Here is a 19,932-nt window from a genome sequence, read left to right on the forward strand (position 1 = left end):
CCGAAATGTGTTTCGAATTCCTAGGACTTAAACAGACTAGTTGCTATAGCAACCGACCCCGCTTACCTACGGACTATTTCTAATTCTCTATTCGCTCTTCCTCTCCTTCTTCCCTTTCCCTATATTCTTAAAGACAAATATGCCTTAAGGATTCGGCTCTTCGGGCCTTCCTAAGCCGGCTACCTCCCCTTCCTTAAGCTACTATCCTTTATTCGAATCTAACGATAACCTAATAAGGCGGTTTAATAGAAGACTATTTGTTCTAGAAGGTAAGAAGCATTAATATCTCCTTACGATTATATGCTTATTAATTTTCTAGGTCCTACCGATATACCCTCGTCGCCTAAACGCGCAGATAAATATCTTTAGAGGCTAAAGGGTAAGGGTAAAGTAAGCTAAGTATAGGGAGACTATAGCGAGAACGAGATATCGGAAGAGCAAGGCTCTCCGTAGTATATACGAAGGAAGGGGGTTCCTCGGAAAACAGTACCGAAAAATAAGAAGGCTATAGGTAGATAGGAGAAGGCTAAAAAGAGTAGGCGGACGAAGACTATCGCGAAGAAAAGTTATCTTTCTATTAAAAGAAAGGGAACAAGGCAGGACTCGACGATAAAGAAGCGGCGCTTTAAACTAGATACTATTGCCCTTCGCTAGATCCGGCTTTTCTAAAACAAAAGAGGGACCGAGCTTTTAATCCCTAAGACTCCCTTCTAGCGACTCGTCCGAGAAATTACATTAGATTTTCGGTCTAATATACGATTTACGGCTAAGGCGATTAGTGCTCTTTAGGAAGCTACGGAGGCATTTCTCGTAACCGAGCTTAAGCTTTTAAACCTCCTTGCTATCTATACGAAGCGGGTTACTCTTCAAAATAAAGATATATAGCTTCTAGCTAAAATTCGGCGTCGGTTTATAGCGGATTAGTTAGAAATTGTATTTAGTTGTTAGATTAACCTAGGAGGAGGCCCATTTTCGTATCCTTTTGCCGGCTACAGGTACCGGCTATATTTCTGATTTTATCTCCGCGCCGTCCCTAAATCTAAGGTACGAAGTAGAAACCTAGCGCTCTATATTCACCCGGCTATTACAGAGACGAGCTACATTTAGATTAGTTTCTTCGTATATCGCGACCTAGCGGGTAGTAAGCGAAAGGGCGATAGAACGTTTATAATACGTCTCTATTTAGACCTAAAACACAAAGGTCCTAAGGAGCCCTAGCATCCTAACTATAAGGAGATTCTTTAGTATTAGCACTTTGATCCTCTATACTACGAGGTAGATAGCAAGCCTACGAGAGAGAAACTTTAACGAGAAATTCTCTATAATACGTAGCGCTATTGCATAGCTACAGATACGTACTAAGTCCGGTAACTCGAAGAAGAATTAAGACAGCGTATTAGCGACCGAGAAAGAGATCGATAGTATACTAGTAGAGTCGAGGTCTTATAAGCGAAGCATAAGATAATATAGGCTCTTAGTCGTATAGAGTAACGTACTATATAAATAACTAGGCGTACTACTCTTATTCACTTACGACCTATATCCTAGGATACTCTTCTCGTACTTTTTATACTCTTTTCTAATACCTCACCTATAAGCGCTCCGCGACAACCGAGTAAATATAAGCTATAGGGTTTCCGCTCGGTACCTTAGCCTCCGAGATAGGGCGGAGTTGAATTTAGAGCGATAGCCGGCACTTATAGCCAGTATATAGAGACGGTAGTAGGCCTTTTCCTACTAAATAACTAGCTTGTTTAGTATAGCCTACCTAATATTTCTTATATTTACTAGTAATAGGCCTAGGTTACTTATAAGATTACTATAGCTAGTAAAGGCATTACTAAAGAATATCTATACTATAGTAAGATACTATTATTACGCCGGCTATTTATTAAAAGGAGGCTTTCGCCTATTACTATACCGGCTATATATGCCGGCTATATTTCAAAGTCTCCCGTACCTGCCTTTTTTAGCCGTACCTGCCTTTTTTAGCCGTACCTGCCTTCTTTCCTTGCTCTAACGTTACTATAATATAGGCTTGCGCGAAGCTTACTCTATTACCTAGCGATACCGCGACATTACCGCTATATTCAACCTTCGCATCGATACCTATACCTCTACGCTCTATATCTACTACCTCCGTAATACCCTCGCTCCGCGCGCGCCTTCGTATACCTTCGCAACGCACTTTTTTCCTTAATTCGACGACTTTTATAATAGCGAGTCTACTTAACTAAGTTACGACGCCTCGTAAGAAGGGACCTAGTACTTCTACGGGTCGCAATAAGACCGGAAATAGTAGAACGAGTATAGTATATTAACGTAAGAGGGCTGCTACTACTACCGCTAGCTCCGGTACTAGAAAGGGCGTCGCGAGTAAGGCTCCGCGCAAGACAACGGCGGGCAAGGCTCTACGTAAGACGATAACTAGCGCTTCTACTACTAGTAGCAATCGTACGAAGCGTCGATAGCGCCTAGGAAGTAAGTCCTATTTATAGCCGGTAGCGTAGCCGGCAGCGTAGCCGGCAGCGTAGCCGGCATTCTTACTGTCTTTTTACTAATCCTTCTTTAGCCGTAGCCCTCCGTAAGATTCGGCAGTATTAGAAGAGTTCTTAGCTCCTAATCCGCAAAACTCCTTTCTAACGACTTATTCGCGAAATTGCCTAGGATTATAGAACGGACCTTCGCTTCTAAGCCTCCGCGATAGGCGCCCTTTAAGAGGCTATAGAAGCCTACCTAGTTCGTATCTTCGAATATATATTTCTCTTCTACCTCTTTTCGGACTATACTAATACTATTTTAGCGGTTAACCTTATAGCTATCTACGCGAAGCGTATAACGATTATAGACAAGGATTTTAAAGCACTCGATTAGATTCTAAAAGGCTAGAATGTCTATATTCGAGACGGTACTAGGTAGGATAGATGTTCTAGTAGAAAGGATGTTCGTAGTATTATCTATAAGCTTTTCTATATACGAAATAAGCCGCTATTATACGGCGCTATATACCGCGCTCTAAATACTCTCTAAGTATATATATATAGTATAGTATACTTTATTAGCCGTACGGAATAGAAGTCTCCCAAAATCCCGTTAGTACTAAGGAGTAAAAAGGCCGGCTACGCTGCCGGCTACGCTGCCGGCTACGCTACTAGCTACGCTACTAGGTTTTTCAAAGAACTAAAAGAAGATAGACATTCCGGTTGATTTGTATTAGTTTAGATTTTTATAAAAAGAAAACAGGGAAAAATAAGGAAGGTTAAAGAGCCTAATAGTTATAGTTATAGGCACTATCCCTGTTTTCTAGAGCATATTATACACCTGCCTTCGCAACTCTACCTAATACTCCCTCTAAATATCCTTATACTCTACCTACTAAAAATTCAACTAGGTACCTAGACCTGCAGCTGCCTCTATATCTTTTACTATCTTCTATAGGTTGAAGGCCTCTTCTATAGTAGCCTCTACCTCCTTATATAATACGAAGTTACTACCTGCCCTACCCTTTATATCTCCTAAATAACTAAGAGTTCTAAGGAACGAACTAGCATTCGGCCTTAGTATAGCGAGTAACTAGTAGAACGTTCTATAGAGCTGCCTTATAGCTCTTTTATATACTATACCGATACCGAGGGAGGAGCTATCCTAGTACTTAATATTGTCGAATAGTTCGGTAGGAAAGTATATAAACTTCTTAAGGAGGAGGACTTCTAGGGAAATCGATAAGTTCTGCCTAGATCTAGATAAAGACATTCTACTAAGCAGTTAGGGAATTAAACTGTAAACGAAAGGATAAAATTCATACCTAAGGAGTGCAGTTTCCGAACTAAACTATAATGCCTTGTATATATATATGTGCTTTTAATTAGTTAGTGCCCTTAGCTAATTGTCTATAGATTTAAGGTTATATAAGTACCTTTATACAACTACGTAGCCTAAGTAGGATTCGAAAATTCTATAAGTACTAAGGACTAAAAATGCCGGCTACGCTGCCGGCTATACTACTAAGTCTTACAAAGGGCTTGCTTAAAGCTACGTATACATTCGTACACTTCTTAAAAACCGATAAATTATATAGTTCGAACTAGCTACTTATATAGTTGCTTAGCAAACTAACCTAAACCAAACTAGAGTTTCGGCTTAGCAAACCAAACTAAACTAAACCGAACTACTACGAGGTCTAAAAGTTACTAATCTTATCTATCCCGGCTAGTCTAACTAATTCATCTAGAGGGTTAGAGAGAATACTACCGCTACTTAGATAGATTAGTAGATCGGTCTATACGCCTATAAGAATAGTCTGTTCCTTAGGTCCTTTAGGCAAAGCAGCATCGTCGTCGTCTAGGCTAGTTATATTCTTATTATAGTTATAAGCGATAGTACTACCGACTAGGTTATTATTAGATAGTAGAACTAAGGTTAAGGAGGATAGATCGTCGCTCGACATATTAGTAGCGGTAGTAGCTATAGTAGCAGCGGTGCTAGTAGTAGTACTAGTAGCTATAGTAGCGGTCTCCTAGCTATAGTAGTAGCTATAGTAGCGGTCTCCTAGCTATAGTAGTAGCTATAGTAGTAGTAGTACTAGTAGCGGTACTAGTAGCTATAGTAGTAGCTATCTCCTAGCTATAGTAGTAGCGGTAGTAGTAGCGGTCTCCTAGCTATAGTAGTAGTACTAGTAGCGACTTTTAGGTAGCTATAGTAGTAGTACTAGTAGCGACTTTTAGGTATTTTAACCTTAGCTTTAGAGTCGCGTCTACTATATAGTAGCAACTTAATAACTATATCTCGGATAGACTTATACTATATATAAAAGGTATTTAGAAATAGTCTACGAAGGACCTCGAAGTATCAAGTTAGCTATAGGAAGGTTATCGATTACCCTTAAAGGCTATAGAGTAGTTAGTAGGTATCGGACGGAATTTTCGCCTATTTAAATAATAATTACTAGCGTTAGGAGAAGGACCTCTAAGTGTTAGCTAGGCGATGCGGTATATTATATATTAAGGTGTTTCTAGTAGTATAGCTAGCCGCCTAGTAATCCGGATAGCTATAGTCGAGTCGGCTTAGTAGAATAGCGAAAACTTAACGCGCTAACGTTATATAGACTTATTTAGTAGGTAGAATAAAGCGCAATTAGTAGGGCTACAATCTCTGCTATTTAGATTGTTATATTTGTATAGTCGCGAAAAAGTAGTATATCGTAGGCTAGTTTAGTACGGCTTATTCTTAGGCTTGTAGGCGAAGAATTATTAGGTGTATTTGTGATTGGCTAGTCGGAAAGTTCGGAAGCTAGCCCTAATTACTAATCTATCACGTGCACTCGGTCGCAGTTTGATTCTTCATGCCTACAAGCCTGATGGGAGGTAGGGCTGAAACTCGGACTTTTGTAAGAAGACACCTTGCCCGCGGAAGTGGGCGTCCATCTTGCATCAGCACATCCACAACTTCTCTCACGCGCGATCTTACAGCCCGACGACTTCGGGGCGCGTCGAACCGCGGCGACGCTGAGCTTTCACCGCCTGCCAGTAATAGCCATATATCTGGACCGCAGAATCACGTGTCGCAACGTTCGCTGCAGCGCTGTTGTTATGCGTATGGCTCCTGAACATGCTACAAATTGCAAGCCACACAACGACTTAACACAAGCCAGTGACGAGTTCGCGAATGGAATAGTCAGGAACGCCTGAACCAGCAGAAGAGTACGTGAAGTGGAGAGGGTATGAGCATGGCATGCTGGATAAGACATGGTCGCTGTTCGACCACGGACACATCACAGTATATCGAAGGTCAAAATGAAGACCTCGTCGATCATCCGACGGCGCCCTAGAGATGAGAATGCAGTAACGAAAAGGGCGTCATATTGATTGGTACAGAAGATGGATAAGCTGATGTTTCCAACAACTCCGCCCTGTGCTGTTAGACACGAGGTCCCAACGAATGTCGAGCGGACTACGACTCTGAGATATACGATTTGGTCGCGAGTGCTAGGGCACGGAGAAGTAGTTCAAGGATAGAAGTCTATTAATGAGGTCTAGCCTGATGTAAGTTTTATTACTTCTATTAGTAGTATGCTAACCACATCTAGGGTGAAGTGTTGTTTTTCTGGATACGAGTATAATGCAACCTAACCTCTACACTCAACATCTTCAGGCTAACAGCAAGACCACCTACACTATGCGGTCTATACTTACCTTCGCTATTACTATCGCTCTCGCATTAACGGCTTCGACTGATACTGGAAATAAATGTCTTTGTTAAACTCTCAGAATTTGCAAAGAGAAAAAAGCTCACGGATGTATACACTGTAACTCCGAACACAAGGCAGAATGTGTGGATCTTCCGGATGAAATAGATACCCGGTACTGTCAGAAGGAGTGCACTAGACTGGGATATCCCTCATTCTGGTAGAAAACGGAGTAAGTAGCGTGCCTGCAAATTTTGGACTGGTTCCTAATATACGATATCATAGCACACTCGACGACAGATGTGTTTGCAGCACAGATGATGCTCGCACCTGCAGAGAACATTGATGCGGTACACGGGCTGTAGCCGAGCTTGCGTTACAGGTGTGCTTTATAGCGCTTCTTCCTTTCCGCCGCAAGATCTGTTCGGAATTCGAATTCAGCCAACTATTACATAGTCAAGATTTCGAACATTCAAAGGGGAGACGAGAGACGGTTCGCAATTTGGTCTCCGGGTCGGTTTCCTGTAGGTACTGCATTTACACCCTGTAGACTAGAGTCCACTTGCACACGAACTACTGTGCTACGGCGGACTCCCAGCAATGCCATTATACAGTACGATTAAGCGAGATGGCGGACGGCGGTAATCCCTGAAAACGGGATCTAACTAGTAGAAGCTAGCGTACTGCCTAAAGGAATTATCCGTACCTTTAAAAGGTTTACGTCTAACGCTTCCAAGCTAGCTGCCGTTTACGGGGATTACCCCCGTCCGCCAGCTCGCTTAATCGGGGTGTACTGTAAAGAACTTCGGGCTCTGTGCCCGGCCAATACATCCAATCAAGAGGATGCACAACCCGATCTGAGCAAACCAGACCCGTGCATCCCCCATAGCCGATGGTTGGCTTCGCCAAAAACGGTTATCCCACCCGCCTGTACACTCGGCCGAACCCCAGCTGGTCAATCGTGCCCAGTGCACTAAGACTTCACGTTTTCCAGATATATCTGTGCTGGCGACATTGAAGGAGCCTCATACATTCTCGACACATTCGCTCGCCATGACTTCAAACAATAAATCCTACGTCATTGTCGGAGCCGGTGTCTTTGGAGTTTCGACAGCGTATCACTTGAAAAAACAATATCCTAATGCAGACATCACTATAGTCGACCGGGACGCATACGATGCCGACTCGCGCGTAGCAGCCTCGTGGGACTGGAACAAGGTCGTGCGAGCGGATTACGACGACATTGTATACTGCCAACTCGCTCTCGAATCACAAGATGTGTTCAAATCAGACCCGCTCTGGAAACCATACTTTCACGAGACTGGTATTTACTGGATATGCCGGGATGACTACGCTGACAAGGTCATTGATAACTATAAGAAGCTCGGCCGCAGAGCTGAACTTCAGTCCGTTTCGATAGAGGATGCCAAGAAGATGCACAATGGGCTCTTCGATCTTGCAGATTACGACAGAGCCAAGTCAGTGCTCGTCAACAAGACCAGCGGCTGGGCGGCAGCGGGAGATTGCCTACGCGCTGTCACGAAGTGGTGCCTGGATCAGGGTATCAAGTATGAGGTAGCGGAAGTGGCGTCGCTGCAGTTCAGTGGCGATAGATGTGTCGGAGTGAGGACGACGACTGGCAAGACAATCAGCGGCGACCAGATCATCCTCAGCTCAGGTGCGTACACGCCCAAGTTACTAGAGCTCGCAGCTCAAGCAAGCGGGAACATTGAGCTTCGAGCTGGGCGAAGAATCACTGCGGCTGGTATTACGACCGGTATGACGACTCTAAAGGGAAAAGACATCGAGACGTTTGCAGATATGCCTGTGGGTGTGCAAGGTTACACCGCCGCCACTGGTCCATTCATCGGGAGCCTGCCACCTACCAAAGACAATGAGCTCAAATGGTGGGGCCAGACCATCTTTGAGAACACCCAAGAACTCTTCCCAGGACGGTGGGTATCGTATCCTCCTCCAAAGCAGGACTATGGTCAGTGGGATGCTTCGAGGAGGATGAGAGAAGACATCGACCACGCCAACCACGTCTTCTATGGCAAGAAGGGAGCGAATTGGCAGATGGAGAAGTACCGAGTCTGCTGGTGAGTTTGACCATCTTCCATACTCGGTCTATGTGCTGACGCAACATCAGGGATGCTTTCACCACCGACGCAGACTTCATTATTTCGCCACACTCAGCTGCGAAAGGTCTCTATGTTGCCACGTGTGGTAACTTCCATGGCTGGAAGTTCTTCCCTGTCATCGGCAAGTATGTTGCACAGATGCTGGACGGCAAGCTATCACCAGAACTGGCGCAGAAGTGGGCTTGGGACCGAGCAAGACCAGATCCGAGCGAAAACGCAGATTATCCGCGAGCGCAGCTTTCTACACTGTTGGATCCAGTGAGGACATCGAAGTTGTAGACATGCAGCTATGACTTCTGAAAGCTCATTTCGGAAGACTCTGCATAGTTTCAGCTTGAAGGTGCTTGGGCGCGTTTCGCAGGACAGTCATGAATGATGACAAGTCCGATGCCGATTCGGATGCGAGATTTGATGTTTTCGAGGATAGTCTCGAGGCGTTTGGAAGCGCTGGCGTATTGCAGTCAGGATACAGCATAGCGGCCCGGAGTTCCGCAGGTATAGACCTCTAATCAACCTTCTCGCGTAGTACAGCCTCCAGATGTGTACCAAGGTCCTCATAGCTGATCTCACCGTCATCGCTATGTTTCGCAGCAGCAGCTTTCTCATAAGCTTTCAGCATATCTTGCCGTTGCACTCGAACGATCCAGCCGAGACTTGTGGCAATGGTAATCGAATCGTCCGCATTCTTGCCCAGCACACCTGCTGCCTTCAGGATCTTCTCCAACCAAACGTCATCAGCATCACCGCCCACCTGTCTCGCAACCTCGAACACATTACTCATCTGCCGTTCCTGCAGTTGCTCCCGTACAAGATCAATCGCTTGCTCACGCCTTTGCATCTCCTGCTCTCTTTCCTTGCGTTCCTGTTCCCGCCGCTGCTCCCGTTCTTTCGCTTTCTTCTCATCCAGTTTGGCTTCCACGGCCTTCCTTCGCTCTCTCTCGATCGACTGTGCCTTCTCCCGTTCCGATGCGCCTTCTGCGTCTTTGGCCCTCTGAGCTTCGCCCTGAGAGCGTTGAAACTCATGGTAGGCTCTTCTCTGGTCTCGACGTGCCAAAGCTTTAGCTTTCTTGGCTCCAACGTTCCTCTGCGGACGGCCATTTGCGGGTCCAGCGACAGGCACACGGTTAGCAGGACCATCCAGATCTCCATTGACTGCTCCATTAAAGTCATCTTCGTTCACATTGACTGGCTCTCCAACGCCATTGTCTTGATGGGTCGGGTCAGGATCATGTTGGTCCGCGACTTGTTCATCGGCGCTCGGTACTTCCGGGCCATCGTCATCTTGTCCAACAGGCGGCTGCTCCGGGATGGATGGATTCAGATGCCTGCGCTGGACATATTCCTGAATTTGCGGTGCAAAGTACAGCAAGCTGCAAATAACGCCGAGATGGAGGAGATCCTGGACGAGTGGGGTTCCTGGAGTTGCAAACGGCAAGAGTCTGTTGAGGAAGCTTACGAGGGAGGTCATTCTGTAATAATAAGACGGAGAAGGAACTTCAGCTCGTCGAGTACTGCGTTGAACAGCCGTCGGAAAGACTGCGCTGCGCACGAGCAGAGTCAAATGAGAGGATTGTGTGCCATTAATGCTCCACTAGACTAGAGCGTATGTTGAATCTCTCGTCCAACACAGATGTTCTTGCTTCCCCTGCTAGATGGCTCGTAGTCTCTGTTGGGGTGTTTTGACCACTTCCATTGATGGAATAGAAAAGTTGAAGCCAAGCCAGGAGGAATCCACGACTGCATAATAACAAGTTGCAGCGGACCGCGGGCCGACGCGCAACCTTCTTCTCGGTCTCACTATTTCCTCGTCAATTTTTGAAGAAAGAATGTAGGTAACGACCACTGCCCAGCACACCCAGACAGCCACCAAGGTGATCAGGCTCGGTTGTTTGATATTGCCTTCGCCATCTCAGCTCCAACTCAGTGGCCGTCATCTTGTTGTGACATTTCCGACAGCAAATCTTTGCAAAGTCAACGATGCCACATGTTCCACTGTGTCTCGTGCATCGAGCACAGCGTGAGCAATCATGAAAGATACTCTCGGTCATAAAAAGCTATGCCGGCCACATGCTTCGCAAGCCAACTGTATCGCCATGGTACTCGAAACATATTCTGCATACTGGCAGCCCTGGAGCTTTGTTGTGCCTTTATCAATCGGCCACCTAGACCCGATCTCGGCCCGTTGGAGCAGCAGAGTGGGGAAGTGAAGTGACTAATATTGCACACCATTCTCAGAGCAACCCCCCTGCAGCATTGATTGTATATCAGGCTCCCAACCAACTCCCTTCTGGCCTTGTTCCTTAGAACTCTCAATCACACACTGAGGGTGAGGCGGACTTCAACAAGATGCCACCGAATCAAGCACAAACAGAACCGAGTGGCCCCTTCAACCTCCTTCGACCGCTTCATCTGCTCGCATACTCTGCATACTACATCATCCCCACGATCATCAGCTTGATCCTCAACCTCAATTTCAAGCCATTCTTCTCCATCGACGACTTCAAAGATGTCTGGTTCGCAAAATTCTGGGAGTTCTTTGGACCTCTGTCTCGAGAAAACGCAGCTCCTGCTGTAATGCCTTTGCTTCAGAACAGTGCCCAAGGCGTCTGCCTTGACATTGGCCCGGGTACTGGGCAATGGGTGTATCTATTTGCTCGTGCCGACAATCCATCGATTACAAAAATATATGGTGTGGAGCCTAATGTAGGAATGCATGCCGCGTTGAAGGAAAACGCAAAGAAAGCCGGTCTTGGAGACATCTACGAGGTAATTGGTTGTGGTGCGGAGGAGCTCAGGACCAAAGGTGGCATTGAACCTGGCTCCATCGACACAATTATCACGGTCCAATGCCTTTGCTCTATTCCGACGCCACAGATCATCATCCAGGAGCTGTATCCGCTACTCAAGCCTGGTGGCACCTGGCTGGTGTATGAACACATTAAGACCAAGTATGAAGGCTATTTAGTCTGGTATTGGCAAAGTGTGATGCCCTACAATAACCTGGGAGGCTCATGTGCTGACATTTTCAGGATACGTCAATTACATTTGGCCGCACTTTTTCAATGGCTGCGATATCCAACGACCAACCGATGAATGGCTGCTCACAGCTGGCGAGTGGGAGGAGGTAAAACTCCGGCCTGGCAACGCTGAGGGACCATACGATGTTGTTCCGCACGTCATCGGAACGTTGACCAAGAAGAAGTTCACGCAGTTGAACTAGACCTGGTCGGTTCGGAGCAAGCAGATTGGATGAGGACTGCTCGTCATAGGGATATTCTGCTTTACCAGAAACCATCGATGCAACTTTGGGTGGGGCGGTCGACTCTACGACCATGGAAATTATGGGAACGGCATAGTGAAGGCCGTAAACGTGAGTTAATCTTTGAAAAGTGGAATACACAGATGGCCATGTTGGCCGGTTGAGAAAGCAGCGTTAGATTGACGTTCAAGTACTTTGATGAAGCGAGAAGTCCATTCTGATCAGAGCGAACGCACTCCAGCCCATTGAATTGATCTGTCAAGATTTTCACGGTATCCTTCAGCTCTCGGGCATCCCATCAAATCTGCAGCTGATCGAATAGGACTCATACGGAAAGCCAGTCGCAGTACCCCAGCAGTCTCCATCCTGGCCACCGCCCACCTGTGCTCCGGTATCTTCACCACGACCTTCACAATACCTACTCCCATAAATATTCACCTCACAGATATCTTTCGGAGGACCATTTGCCAAACCCAGAGGGTATTGTATTACGCGAACAGAGCTCGAGTTCATGTTGTGCGAGCACTGATTGAAGCTCACTGACGGGAAGCATTCAATCGGAGAACATAGCGTTGGCATGACTCCCATCGTCCACCAAAAATCTTGTCGATACACAAAGTCGTCGGAATCGCAGGTGCTGCCGTTGAAGAACTCCAGGGAGACTCCCATAGGCGGCGAGAGTGGACTGGCATTGATTGAAGTGAATGTCGCTGCTGCTGCTGCAAGGTAGAGAACGGCGGATGGATGCATCGTTGGATAGACAGATAGTCTGATACGATTGGCAGTAGGGCTTTTGTTTGTCTTCCGCGGTGGTGACTTCCTTCCCGGATGGGACATAGAGACTCTTTTTATGTTGATCTTGGTCCCGACAGTACAACAGTCCTTGATGTTCGTGATCGGGGAACAAAGCGTGCTAGCCATCATCGTTGACAGAACTGTTACATGACGGTCATCTGTGTCAGGTAATGCATCAGCGTACAATGTTTGAAGATTTGGAATGCACACCACTTCTTTGCGCCTAGTCGCTGAAGTCAATCTTGCCAGGCTTCTGGTGTTTGGCATGTTCTGCTGCTGTAAAGTGGCGGGAAGCAAACCTGCAAAGCAACGACGGTGACGCTTATGCGGCACCTTCTCCAGCTGTCTGTCTGGCCCGGGATAGCGCAAGTGCAGAGCAATGACATCGGCAAGAAACCCGAGAGATAGATGGCGCGAGGCTGGGAGAACTTCTAGATGACTCAAGAGCTCGTTTCCTCGAGGTCTCTATCTCACAAAGTGGAACTCTGCGATCAAGCCTGTTGATCGCATAAGTTCATCTCCTTCCAATCCACGGTCAACCGTTCCACTCGGCTTCGATCATCTCGGCCTCGTTGACTGTTCTCTTGCCGATTCCAGCCGGACCATAAGCTCTGCCATCCCAGCACCATATCCTCGCACTTGCATAGACATAGTTATGGCAGGCTGTGTTTTTGGGAGTCCACCTCCACCCTTCACAATTGCTGCCGGAATGCTACAAGGTGATAGATCGAGGGTCAGCAAATGTCTCACAATCGACCACGCTCAAGTTATTGCCATCTTACCAAGCTCACTCTACACTTTTCTCCGCCAATTATCTGGACGCTGCCAATGAGGTCGCCGGCTTGTACAGGATGGCATTCACCATCAGTTTCATAGTTGTCGTGAGTATTGAAGGAGCGATGGATGATAGCAGAGTTGGGTAGTGGCGTGGAAGGATCACAGCCCGTGCCTGAGTAGGGCATCACCGTATCCACGTACCAGGCAAAAGGATTGACCGTCTCTTGTGCCTCGATAGCTGCGGGAGAAGACGCGGCCGCAGAGGGAGTGCGCGTCCTATTTCATGGTGTGATCATGTTGCTGCTCTTGCACCAGTTTGATTGCGAAGAATGTGTGTCAGGCTTCTCGATCGGGAGTTCAGGAGAGCTGTCCGTCGCAACTCGCTGCTTCGAGCGACGTAGGCTCAGCGGAGGTCTGTCTGGATGCGCTGAGCGCTGCGAGCATGCTCTGTGCCATGTACGTGAGTCGGCGCTGCTTCTCATTGCCAGATGTGCGACCGAGGGATCGGCTACGGGTGCGCGCTGCTCAAAGGGCAGTGGTGATGGGAGGTGAAGGATGTTGAAGGGAAGGGAAGACGACGAGACTGAAGGCCAAACATACAATTCTTCTAGCGTGAAAACGCGGGTTGGAAGTCGGATAATTATCCGCGACATGCGGTCAAGATTTGGTAAGCCGTCTAATCACATGATGGCCACGAATTTTCTCGACCTCAATCACCCACCCATCACTCCTCTCCGCCGTTGCCGTTGATCGCCTCCTTCAAAGCAGCCATTCGCCTGCCGTACTCCTCCCAGTGCTTGCCTGCGTTGCATTTGGTCACATGCTCAGCAGCCCTGACGACTCGTTCTTTTGCTGCAGCATGCATAACAGCGAAGTCGCGTTCCTCGGCGAGACTGGCCTTTTCCTCCTCGAGGCACTCTGTCTTTGCCTGTGCCTCCTGCAGCTGCTGTCCCAGGGCTTTGATCGTGGCCTTCAGCTTGGCCGTCTGGCTGCTTTCCTTCTCAAGCTTGCTGATCTTCCCTTCCGCTTCCTCAACTGCTTGTGTGAGAATGCTTGTCCTCCATCTGTACCTCTCCAGTCTCTGCTCGAAATCTTGCACAATCTCCTGCTTTTCCGACTCCACGTCTCTGCGGACGGCTTGGAGCTCGGCCGCATGACGCTCAACTCGAGCAGTCAAAAGACGCCTGTCCTGTCGCAAAGCTTCGAGCTCTCCGGGCCATTCGACTGATGGTGAGGCCATGGGCGCAGTCATGTACTATTTGCTGCTCGTATGGTTCAAAGAATAGGTGTCTCTTCGAATCGATAAGGATGATGTTGATGTTACTTTTGCGTTCCGTCCGTGGAAAATAACGGTCATCAACACGCTTTTGTGATGAATTGTGGCTTCAGATTGACTCGTCACTCACTTCAGGAGCTCTTTAGTCTTCACATCGTGTCTTGACCTCGCTCGTGATTCGACTTGTTCCGATAGGCTGTGTACACGAGGACTTTCTTGACACCAAACAACCTGTCAGTTTCAATACCCATCACTGAGAGATTACAGCACATGACCTCCAATGGAGCGGAAGTTGTTAAGGCCATCGAAGCAGCGGGCGGCAAAGGCGTCTTCGTCGCATGCGATCTGTTGGAAATCCAAGCTATCCGAGACCTTCATGCTAAGGTAGCGTCGGAATACAAGCGCATCGATGTCGCCGTCAACGCCGCAGGCACTGCCTCTGGAATAGGCAAGCTGGAGACTGTAGGGCTAGAGAAGTTCGAGCGCCTGATGCACCTCAACGTTACCGCAGTCTTCGTTTGCATGCAAGAGCAGGCGAAAATCATGCTCCAGCAACCCAAGCAGAACGACGATCAGCCTTGCCATATCATCAATTTCACGTCCATCTATGGCGAACAAGGTTGTGCTATGGGTGTTGCATATTGCGCGTCGAAACACGCCATCATTGGTATGACGAAGTCGGCAGCGCTGGAGTATGCTCATAGAGGCATCAGGGTGAATGCCTTGGCTCCTGGTATCATTCCCACAGGCATGGTGAATGAAATGGTAGCGGAAGGTTTAAATGATCCAGATTTCGCGGAGTCTGGTCAATATCTGGTCCGATTGTATCCTCAGCAGCGCTTTGGAACACCGGATCAGGTGGGCAAGGCGGTCAACTGTCTTGTTGGCACAGATTGGACGACAGGGACGACGTTGATAATGGACGGTGGTTTCCTGGCTGGAAAATTACCACAAGGGTTGTTCTGGCCTAAGGACGAGTAGCTTTCGAAAAGACGATGGTATTCGAGCCGTGTTGGTTGGTATCATATATCATTTTAGAATGGTTGCTGGGCCCATATGTATCAGCATATATCACTAGCGCAATCCTTAGCAGAGTCCTGCAACCTCTGAGCATCCAGCAAGCTCGCCTTCTCTGGCGGCACTGGTGCGTTGTATGACTCGCCAGATTTCATCAACAGCTCGACAATGCCAGATCCGCTCGCGAATGAATACATCTTGGCGAATCTTGTCCGGAATCGATAGCTGAAAGCTGTACCCCTTGGAACATAGACGATCTCGCCGCTGTGAAGGCTTGTTGGAGGTGCAGAGCCAATATCGAATTGTACTGCACCTTCAACGACCTGGAAAGCATGATGGGTCTCTGGAAATCGGAGTTGGCGGCCTGCTGCGAATAGATCGGTCTCCGCGTGCTGCTTCGAGCCTTCGATGCTGCCAATGACGAATTTGCCATCCGACTCTGCTGTAGTGATCAATGGCCTAACTACAGCTCCTCCAGCCAGATATGCCGGACCCGTAGCATTCTTCAAGAAGTACGGCTCAAGCTTTCCAGGTAGTTTGTTTTCGGTGTCCTTCCACGGCGTTGGGCCCAAGTGCTTATGTTGTGGTAGTGGAATCATGTCGAACCGCTCAGCTGCGGCTTTAAGTTTGGGGATCAGGACTTCGAATATGTTACGCTGGTCATCCAATGGCCAGAGAGGACCATCGTATGGTTCGCCGATGAATCGAAAGAATTCCTCCCAACCGCCTGGCACGATCAGGCCTACCATTTCGGAATGATCTCCCAGGATTTGATATTGATGTATCGTGCCCTACACGGTGTCAGTGTTGGAAGGAGCTGGCTGGCACATGATCAAGCATACCGGCGGAACACTCGCAAAGTCACCTGGACCCATTGTTCGTGCCTCGTCATTGGCCCAGACGTTGACGCTGCCTTTCAAGCAGAGGAACACATCGTGAGTCTTGGCATGATAGTGAAAGCCGACGGGATCACTCTGACTGCCACTGCTGCCAACGACAGCGAAAGCATTGTCTGTCTCCTTGCCAGTGACGAGCAGCCTTGTTGCAGACTTGGATAGGGGAATGTAGATGATCTCGCCGTCCTGGGATGAGATTACATATGGCTTGCCAGACACGCCAGGCGGCAAGTCCGTCGCTCTCAGGACGGTGTCGCCATTTTGAGCATTGGCAGGAGCGGTAACGGTCATGGTAGCCATTGTCTTCTGAGGGAGGAGATGGTAAAGTGCAGCTAGGGGAAGAGAAGGCGAAGCAGCAGATTCTGGTGGTAAGCCAGCCTAGTTCTATACATGCTGCCACGCGGTCTAGACAGGCACGATGGATGTTTCATTGCTTCTCCAGCCGGCCTGACTACACGGCGCAAGCCCTAAGTTAGCTACCATGACCAGAACAGCATGGTGAGTGGACGGTAGCGCGGATGGAGGCGGAGTGCCATCCTCTTCGGCAGTTGACATTCCGAAGCCCTACTTTCTCCGACAGGCCTTTGCCCGGTCGTACGAAGGAACGGATTTGGGGGCTGCTCGACCATGTCTACTGGGCCACTCAACGACATCCACCACCGCCCGCTCTGCATTGCCGATACTCGAACCCGGTGATCGCACATCTCCTAACATGTGTCGTTGGTCTTCAGAGCTTCGGTACGGCCGATCGAGACAGCCGGCGTGAGCATCTGCAAGATCGATGCCAACCTGCAGTCTAACACCGGTAACTAGAGGCACGTTTTCGTTCGTCGACATCTCTCTACAGTGAACATAGATCTCTCTTGGCCTGAAATATCAGCAGCTCTCGAGGAAACACTCATACCCCAGCAGCGATGGAGCATCTTCCCGCACTAGGCACAGCCATCGGAGAAATCGTCAAGCCAACATTGCAGCTCTACGAACCCTTATTGCTCCAGAATGCCGAAACAATACGATCAGTGCCGAAGCAGACTCGGCAATATGGACCTCACGAACGACAAAGTCTGGACATCTACACGCCTGAAAAGCCGAACATGACCAATGGTCGTAAACCAGTACTAATGTTCCTGTACGGCGGAGGCCTGGTCATGGGACACAAGACACTACCAGGATACGCTGGAGACTTGTGTCATGCAAACATCGCCTCGTTCTACGCACTCAAATTTGGCTATACCGTGGTAGTTCCCGACTATCGATTGGTAGGAAAGCACGATGCTGTCTTTCCGTCGGGAGGCGAGGATATAGCCTTGGCCGTAGAGTGGCTGCTCGCGAATCCCGCGGTCGCTGGCGAGGAGCCTTTAGATCTCTTTCTTATGGGAAACTCTGCAGGAGGTCTGCACCTTTGCACGTTCCTGCTACATCCCTCGTTCGAGGCAACTCGATCAAAAGTCTTGTCTGGAAACGCCACACGGTTGAGAGGCGTCATACTGCTCTCGGTGCCCTTCAGCTTCGATCACGCCAAATCTGATCGAGCTGCAGTGAATGAGGCCTATTTTGGCAGCGACATGGGAAAGACTAAATCGCCTCTTGGACTCCTCCGATCAGCTGCAAAACAAGGAACCATCGATTTCGCTCACGCAGGCACACGCATCTTCGTTCTGAATGGCGATCTTGACCCTGTTGACGAGATCATGCACCCTCGAGATGAGTTTGTCAAAGAATGGATGTCGATCAACACTGTAGAGAGCCGACGTGCTCTTGCAGTCGATATGATGCTCGGACATAACCATATTTCCCCATTCGCCTCCCTTGGAACTGGTGCGGATGAAGAGGAAGCTTGGGGTTATCAAGTAGGTACATTCTGTGAGAACATAAGAAAGTTCAAGCCTTCCGTGAGATGAGTCTGCAGTCAAACGCGCATAACAGACGTTTACTGTCTACGAATTTACATATACAATTGTTCTCGAGTGTCGGCCGCCATTGCTTCCAGACCGATTGGTCGGTCACTAGTCACCCGGTCCGGTTCGAATCTGGCAGCTCTTTCCTCCACCTGCTCTTTCCTGCCTCAAGCTTTATCGCGCGATAGGCCAACAATACAAAACATTTCTACAGACCACCCATAGACCTGAATCAAAGATCCACTCACAACGATCGCTTAGAGAAAGGCTATCCATCGTCTGCAGCACCACGAAACTCGCGGCAAGACCCTACTACAACACCTCAATAACTTCCCCAAGACGACAAACACATCCACCACCATGGGCTCCCTAGAAAGAAAATCCCGCGTCCTACTAATAGGCACAGGCGGAGTCGGCACCATGGCCGCATACGCCTTAGAAACGGGCCACAAAGCCGAAGTGACCGCAATCTGCCGCTCAAACTACAACGTCGTATCATCCCAAGGCTTCACAATCGACTCTATCGACCACGGACCCGGAATCACAGGCTTCAAACCCACACATATCCGCAACACAATCCCAAACCTGCAACAAGAAAAAGACCTCGAACCTTTCGACTTCATGGTCGTGTCCACGAAAAATGTCCCAGATGTAAAACCTACGGTCTTGGACCTGATACGCCCGGCGGTGACGCCCGGCGTCACGACGATTGTGTTGTTACAAAATGGACTGAATATCGAGAAACCGATCATCGAAGAGTTTCCTGAAAATGTCGTTTTGTCTGGTGTGGCGTTTCTGGGAGCGACGGAAGTGTCGCATGGAGTGATTCGACATGATGATGCGGATCGGACGAAATTAGGTCCTTTCGCCGGACAGACGGTCGCGCCAGAAAAAGCGGAAGCAGAGGCTCGGAAATTTATTGATTTGTATATGGCTTGTGGGAAGGTGAGTTGGGAGTATGATGACGATGTGACATTTACGAGGTGGCGGAAGTTGGTGTACAACTCTTCCTTTAATTCGGTTGCGGCGGTGCTGGGGATGGACACGGCGAGGATGAGGATGTCGGAGATCGTGATTGATGATCTGTGAGTAGACCAAAGGACAGAAGCCCTTATCCTGCACATTCCCGCCTTGTAGCCCTCTTGTCTCACTCTCCATCGCCAATCGAGTCACCTGGTCGCAAAAGGCTCTTTCTCGCTTAGGACATCTGCTAATGCTTCTACCCTTCACTTTTAGGATCCGACCTGCTATGCTGGAGATCATCGCAATTGCAAAGGCTGCTGGAGTTGATCTGCCGAAGGGAATTGATGATACGGTGATCAGATGTGATCCGACTGACACGGCTTTTGTGCCCAGCATGGGGCAGGATGCACTCAAGGTGAGAGGCAGTGACCGCGTGATGCCGCAGGCAAGGGCTGACATTGTGCTAGGGCAATTACATTGAAATGGAGAACATCGTTGGCGAGCCAGTGCGCGAAGCAGAACGTTTAGGCGTACCAGCGCCGACGTTGCGTACAATCTACGGCTTCCTAAAGGGTATCCAGCTGAAGACGAAAGAAGCCAAGGGTTTGTGGAAGCCGCAATTCGAGAAAGGGAACCCCTACGCTTGAACCGATCGTGTGAGAACCGCGCCCAGGAAGCCCAAACTCAGCACAGACTTCATGAGACCGGGTTCATTTCTGAGAAAGC

At 48.5% G+C, this 19,932-nt stretch overlaps 10 protein-coding genes across 10 annotated transcripts; 5 read left to right on the forward strand and 5 right to left on the reverse strand.

Annotated features, from left to right (window-relative positions):
- Window positions 1-650: 650 nt before the first annotated feature.
- MYCFIDRAFT_172103 (uncharacterized protein) lies at window positions 651-6,791 on the reverse strand (the record flags this gene model as incomplete). Its single annotated transcript, XM_007925451.1, has 18 exons — window positions 651-660; window positions 5,315-5,345; window positions 5,377-5,423; window positions 5,455-5,461; window positions 5,495-5,610; window positions 5,644-5,751; window positions 5,775-5,955; window positions 5,994-6,018; window positions 6,080-6,102; window positions 6,138-6,167; window positions 6,231-6,261; window positions 6,292-6,336; window positions 6,381-6,473; window positions 6,500-6,514; window positions 6,541-6,554; window positions 6,655-6,706; window positions 6,728-6,745; window positions 6,777-6,791. 18 exons carry the CDS (start codon window positions 6,789-6,791, stop codon window positions 651-653), a joined length of 861 nt encoding a protein of 286 aa, XP_007923642.1.
- A 172-nt stretch (window positions 6,792-6,963) lies between these two features.
- MYCFIDRAFT_172104 (uncharacterized protein) lies at window positions 6,964-7,213 on the reverse strand (the record flags this gene model as incomplete). The annotated part of the gene is made up of 2 exons (XM_007925452.1): window positions 6,964-7,135; window positions 7,170-7,213. The coding sequence occupies 2 exons, from the start codon at window positions 7,211-7,213 to the stop codon at window positions 6,964-6,966; spliced, it is 216 nt and encodes a 71-aa protein (XP_007923643.1).
- Window positions 7,214-7,237: 24 nt separating this feature from the next.
- Window positions 7,238-8,604, forward strand: MYCFIDRAFT_45479 (uncharacterized protein; the record flags this gene model as incomplete). Its single annotated transcript, XM_007924336.1, has 2 exons — window positions 7,238-8,283; window positions 8,334-8,604. 2 exons carry the CDS (start codon window positions 7,238-7,240, stop codon window positions 8,602-8,604), a joined length of 1,317 nt encoding a protein of 438 aa, XP_007922527.1.
- Window positions 8,605-8,830: 226 nt separating this feature from the next.
- Window positions 8,831-9,793, reverse strand: MYCFIDRAFT_84477 (uncharacterized protein; the record flags this gene model as incomplete). Its single annotated transcript, XM_007924710.1, has 1 exon — window positions 8,831-9,793. One exon carries the CDS (start codon window positions 9,791-9,793, stop codon window positions 8,831-8,833), a length of 963 nt encoding a protein of 320 aa, XP_007922901.1.
- Window positions 9,794-10,587: 794 nt separating this feature from the next.
- On the forward strand, window positions 10,588-11,853 carry MYCFIDRAFT_89094 (uncharacterized protein). Its single transcript, XM_007925453.1, has 2 exons — window positions 10,588-11,305; window positions 11,355-11,853. The coding sequence occupies exons 1-2, from the start codon at window positions 10,672-10,674 to the stop codon at window positions 11,543-11,545; spliced, it is 825 nt and encodes a 274-aa protein (XP_007923644.1). The 5' UTR covers window positions 10,588-10,671; the 3' UTR covers window positions 11,546-11,853.
- A 2,027-nt stretch (window positions 11,854-13,880) lies between these two features.
- On the reverse strand, window positions 13,881-14,396 carry MYCFIDRAFT_84479 (uncharacterized protein; the record flags this gene model as incomplete). The annotated part of the gene is made up of 1 exon (XM_007924711.1): window positions 13,881-14,396. The coding sequence occupies one exon, from the start codon at window positions 14,394-14,396 to the stop codon at window positions 13,881-13,883; it is 516 nt and encodes a 171-aa protein (XP_007922902.1).
- A 339-nt stretch (window positions 14,397-14,735) lies between these two features.
- Window positions 14,736-15,371, forward strand: MYCFIDRAFT_6690 (uncharacterized protein; the record flags this gene model as incomplete). Its single annotated transcript, XM_007924110.1, has 1 exon — window positions 14,736-15,371. A coding segment is annotated over one exon (636 nt), but the record flags the coding sequence as incomplete, so codon positions are not given.
- Window positions 15,372-15,450: 79 nt separating this feature from the next.
- MYCFIDRAFT_89095 (uncharacterized protein) lies at window positions 15,451-16,636 on the reverse strand (the record flags this gene model as incomplete). Its single annotated transcript, XM_007925454.1, has 2 exons — window positions 15,451-16,240; window positions 16,292-16,636. The coding sequence occupies 2 exons, from the start codon at window positions 16,634-16,636 to the stop codon at window positions 15,494-15,496; spliced, it is 1,092 nt and encodes a 363-aa protein (XP_007923645.1). The 3' UTR covers window positions 15,451-15,493.
- Window positions 16,637-17,259: 623 nt separating this feature from the next.
- Window positions 17,260-18,246, forward strand: MYCFIDRAFT_84481 (uncharacterized protein; the record flags this gene model as incomplete). Its single annotated transcript, XM_007924712.1, has 1 exon — window positions 17,260-18,246. The coding sequence occupies one exon, from the start codon at window positions 17,260-17,262 to the stop codon at window positions 18,244-18,246; it is 987 nt and encodes a 328-aa protein (XP_007922903.1).
- Window positions 18,247-18,603: 357 nt separating this feature from the next.
- Window positions 18,604-19,853, forward strand: MYCFIDRAFT_65525 (uncharacterized protein; the record flags this gene model as incomplete). The annotated part of the gene is made up of 3 exons (XM_007924516.1): window positions 18,604-19,328; window positions 19,480-19,621; window positions 19,674-19,853. The coding sequence occupies 3 exons, from the start codon at window positions 18,604-18,606 to the stop codon at window positions 19,851-19,853; spliced, it is 1,047 nt and encodes a 348-aa protein (XP_007922707.1).
- Between the last annotated feature and the right edge of the window lie 79 nt (window positions 19,854-19,932).

This window comes from Pseudocercospora fijiensis (assembly GCF_000340215.1).
Source record: "Pseudocercospora fijiensis CIRAD86 unplaced genomic scaffold MYCFIscaffold_2, whole genome shotgun sequence".
NCBI lineage: Eukaryota > Fungi > Ascomycota > Dothideomycetes > Mycosphaerellales > Mycosphaerellaceae > Pseudocercospora > Pseudocercospora fijiensis.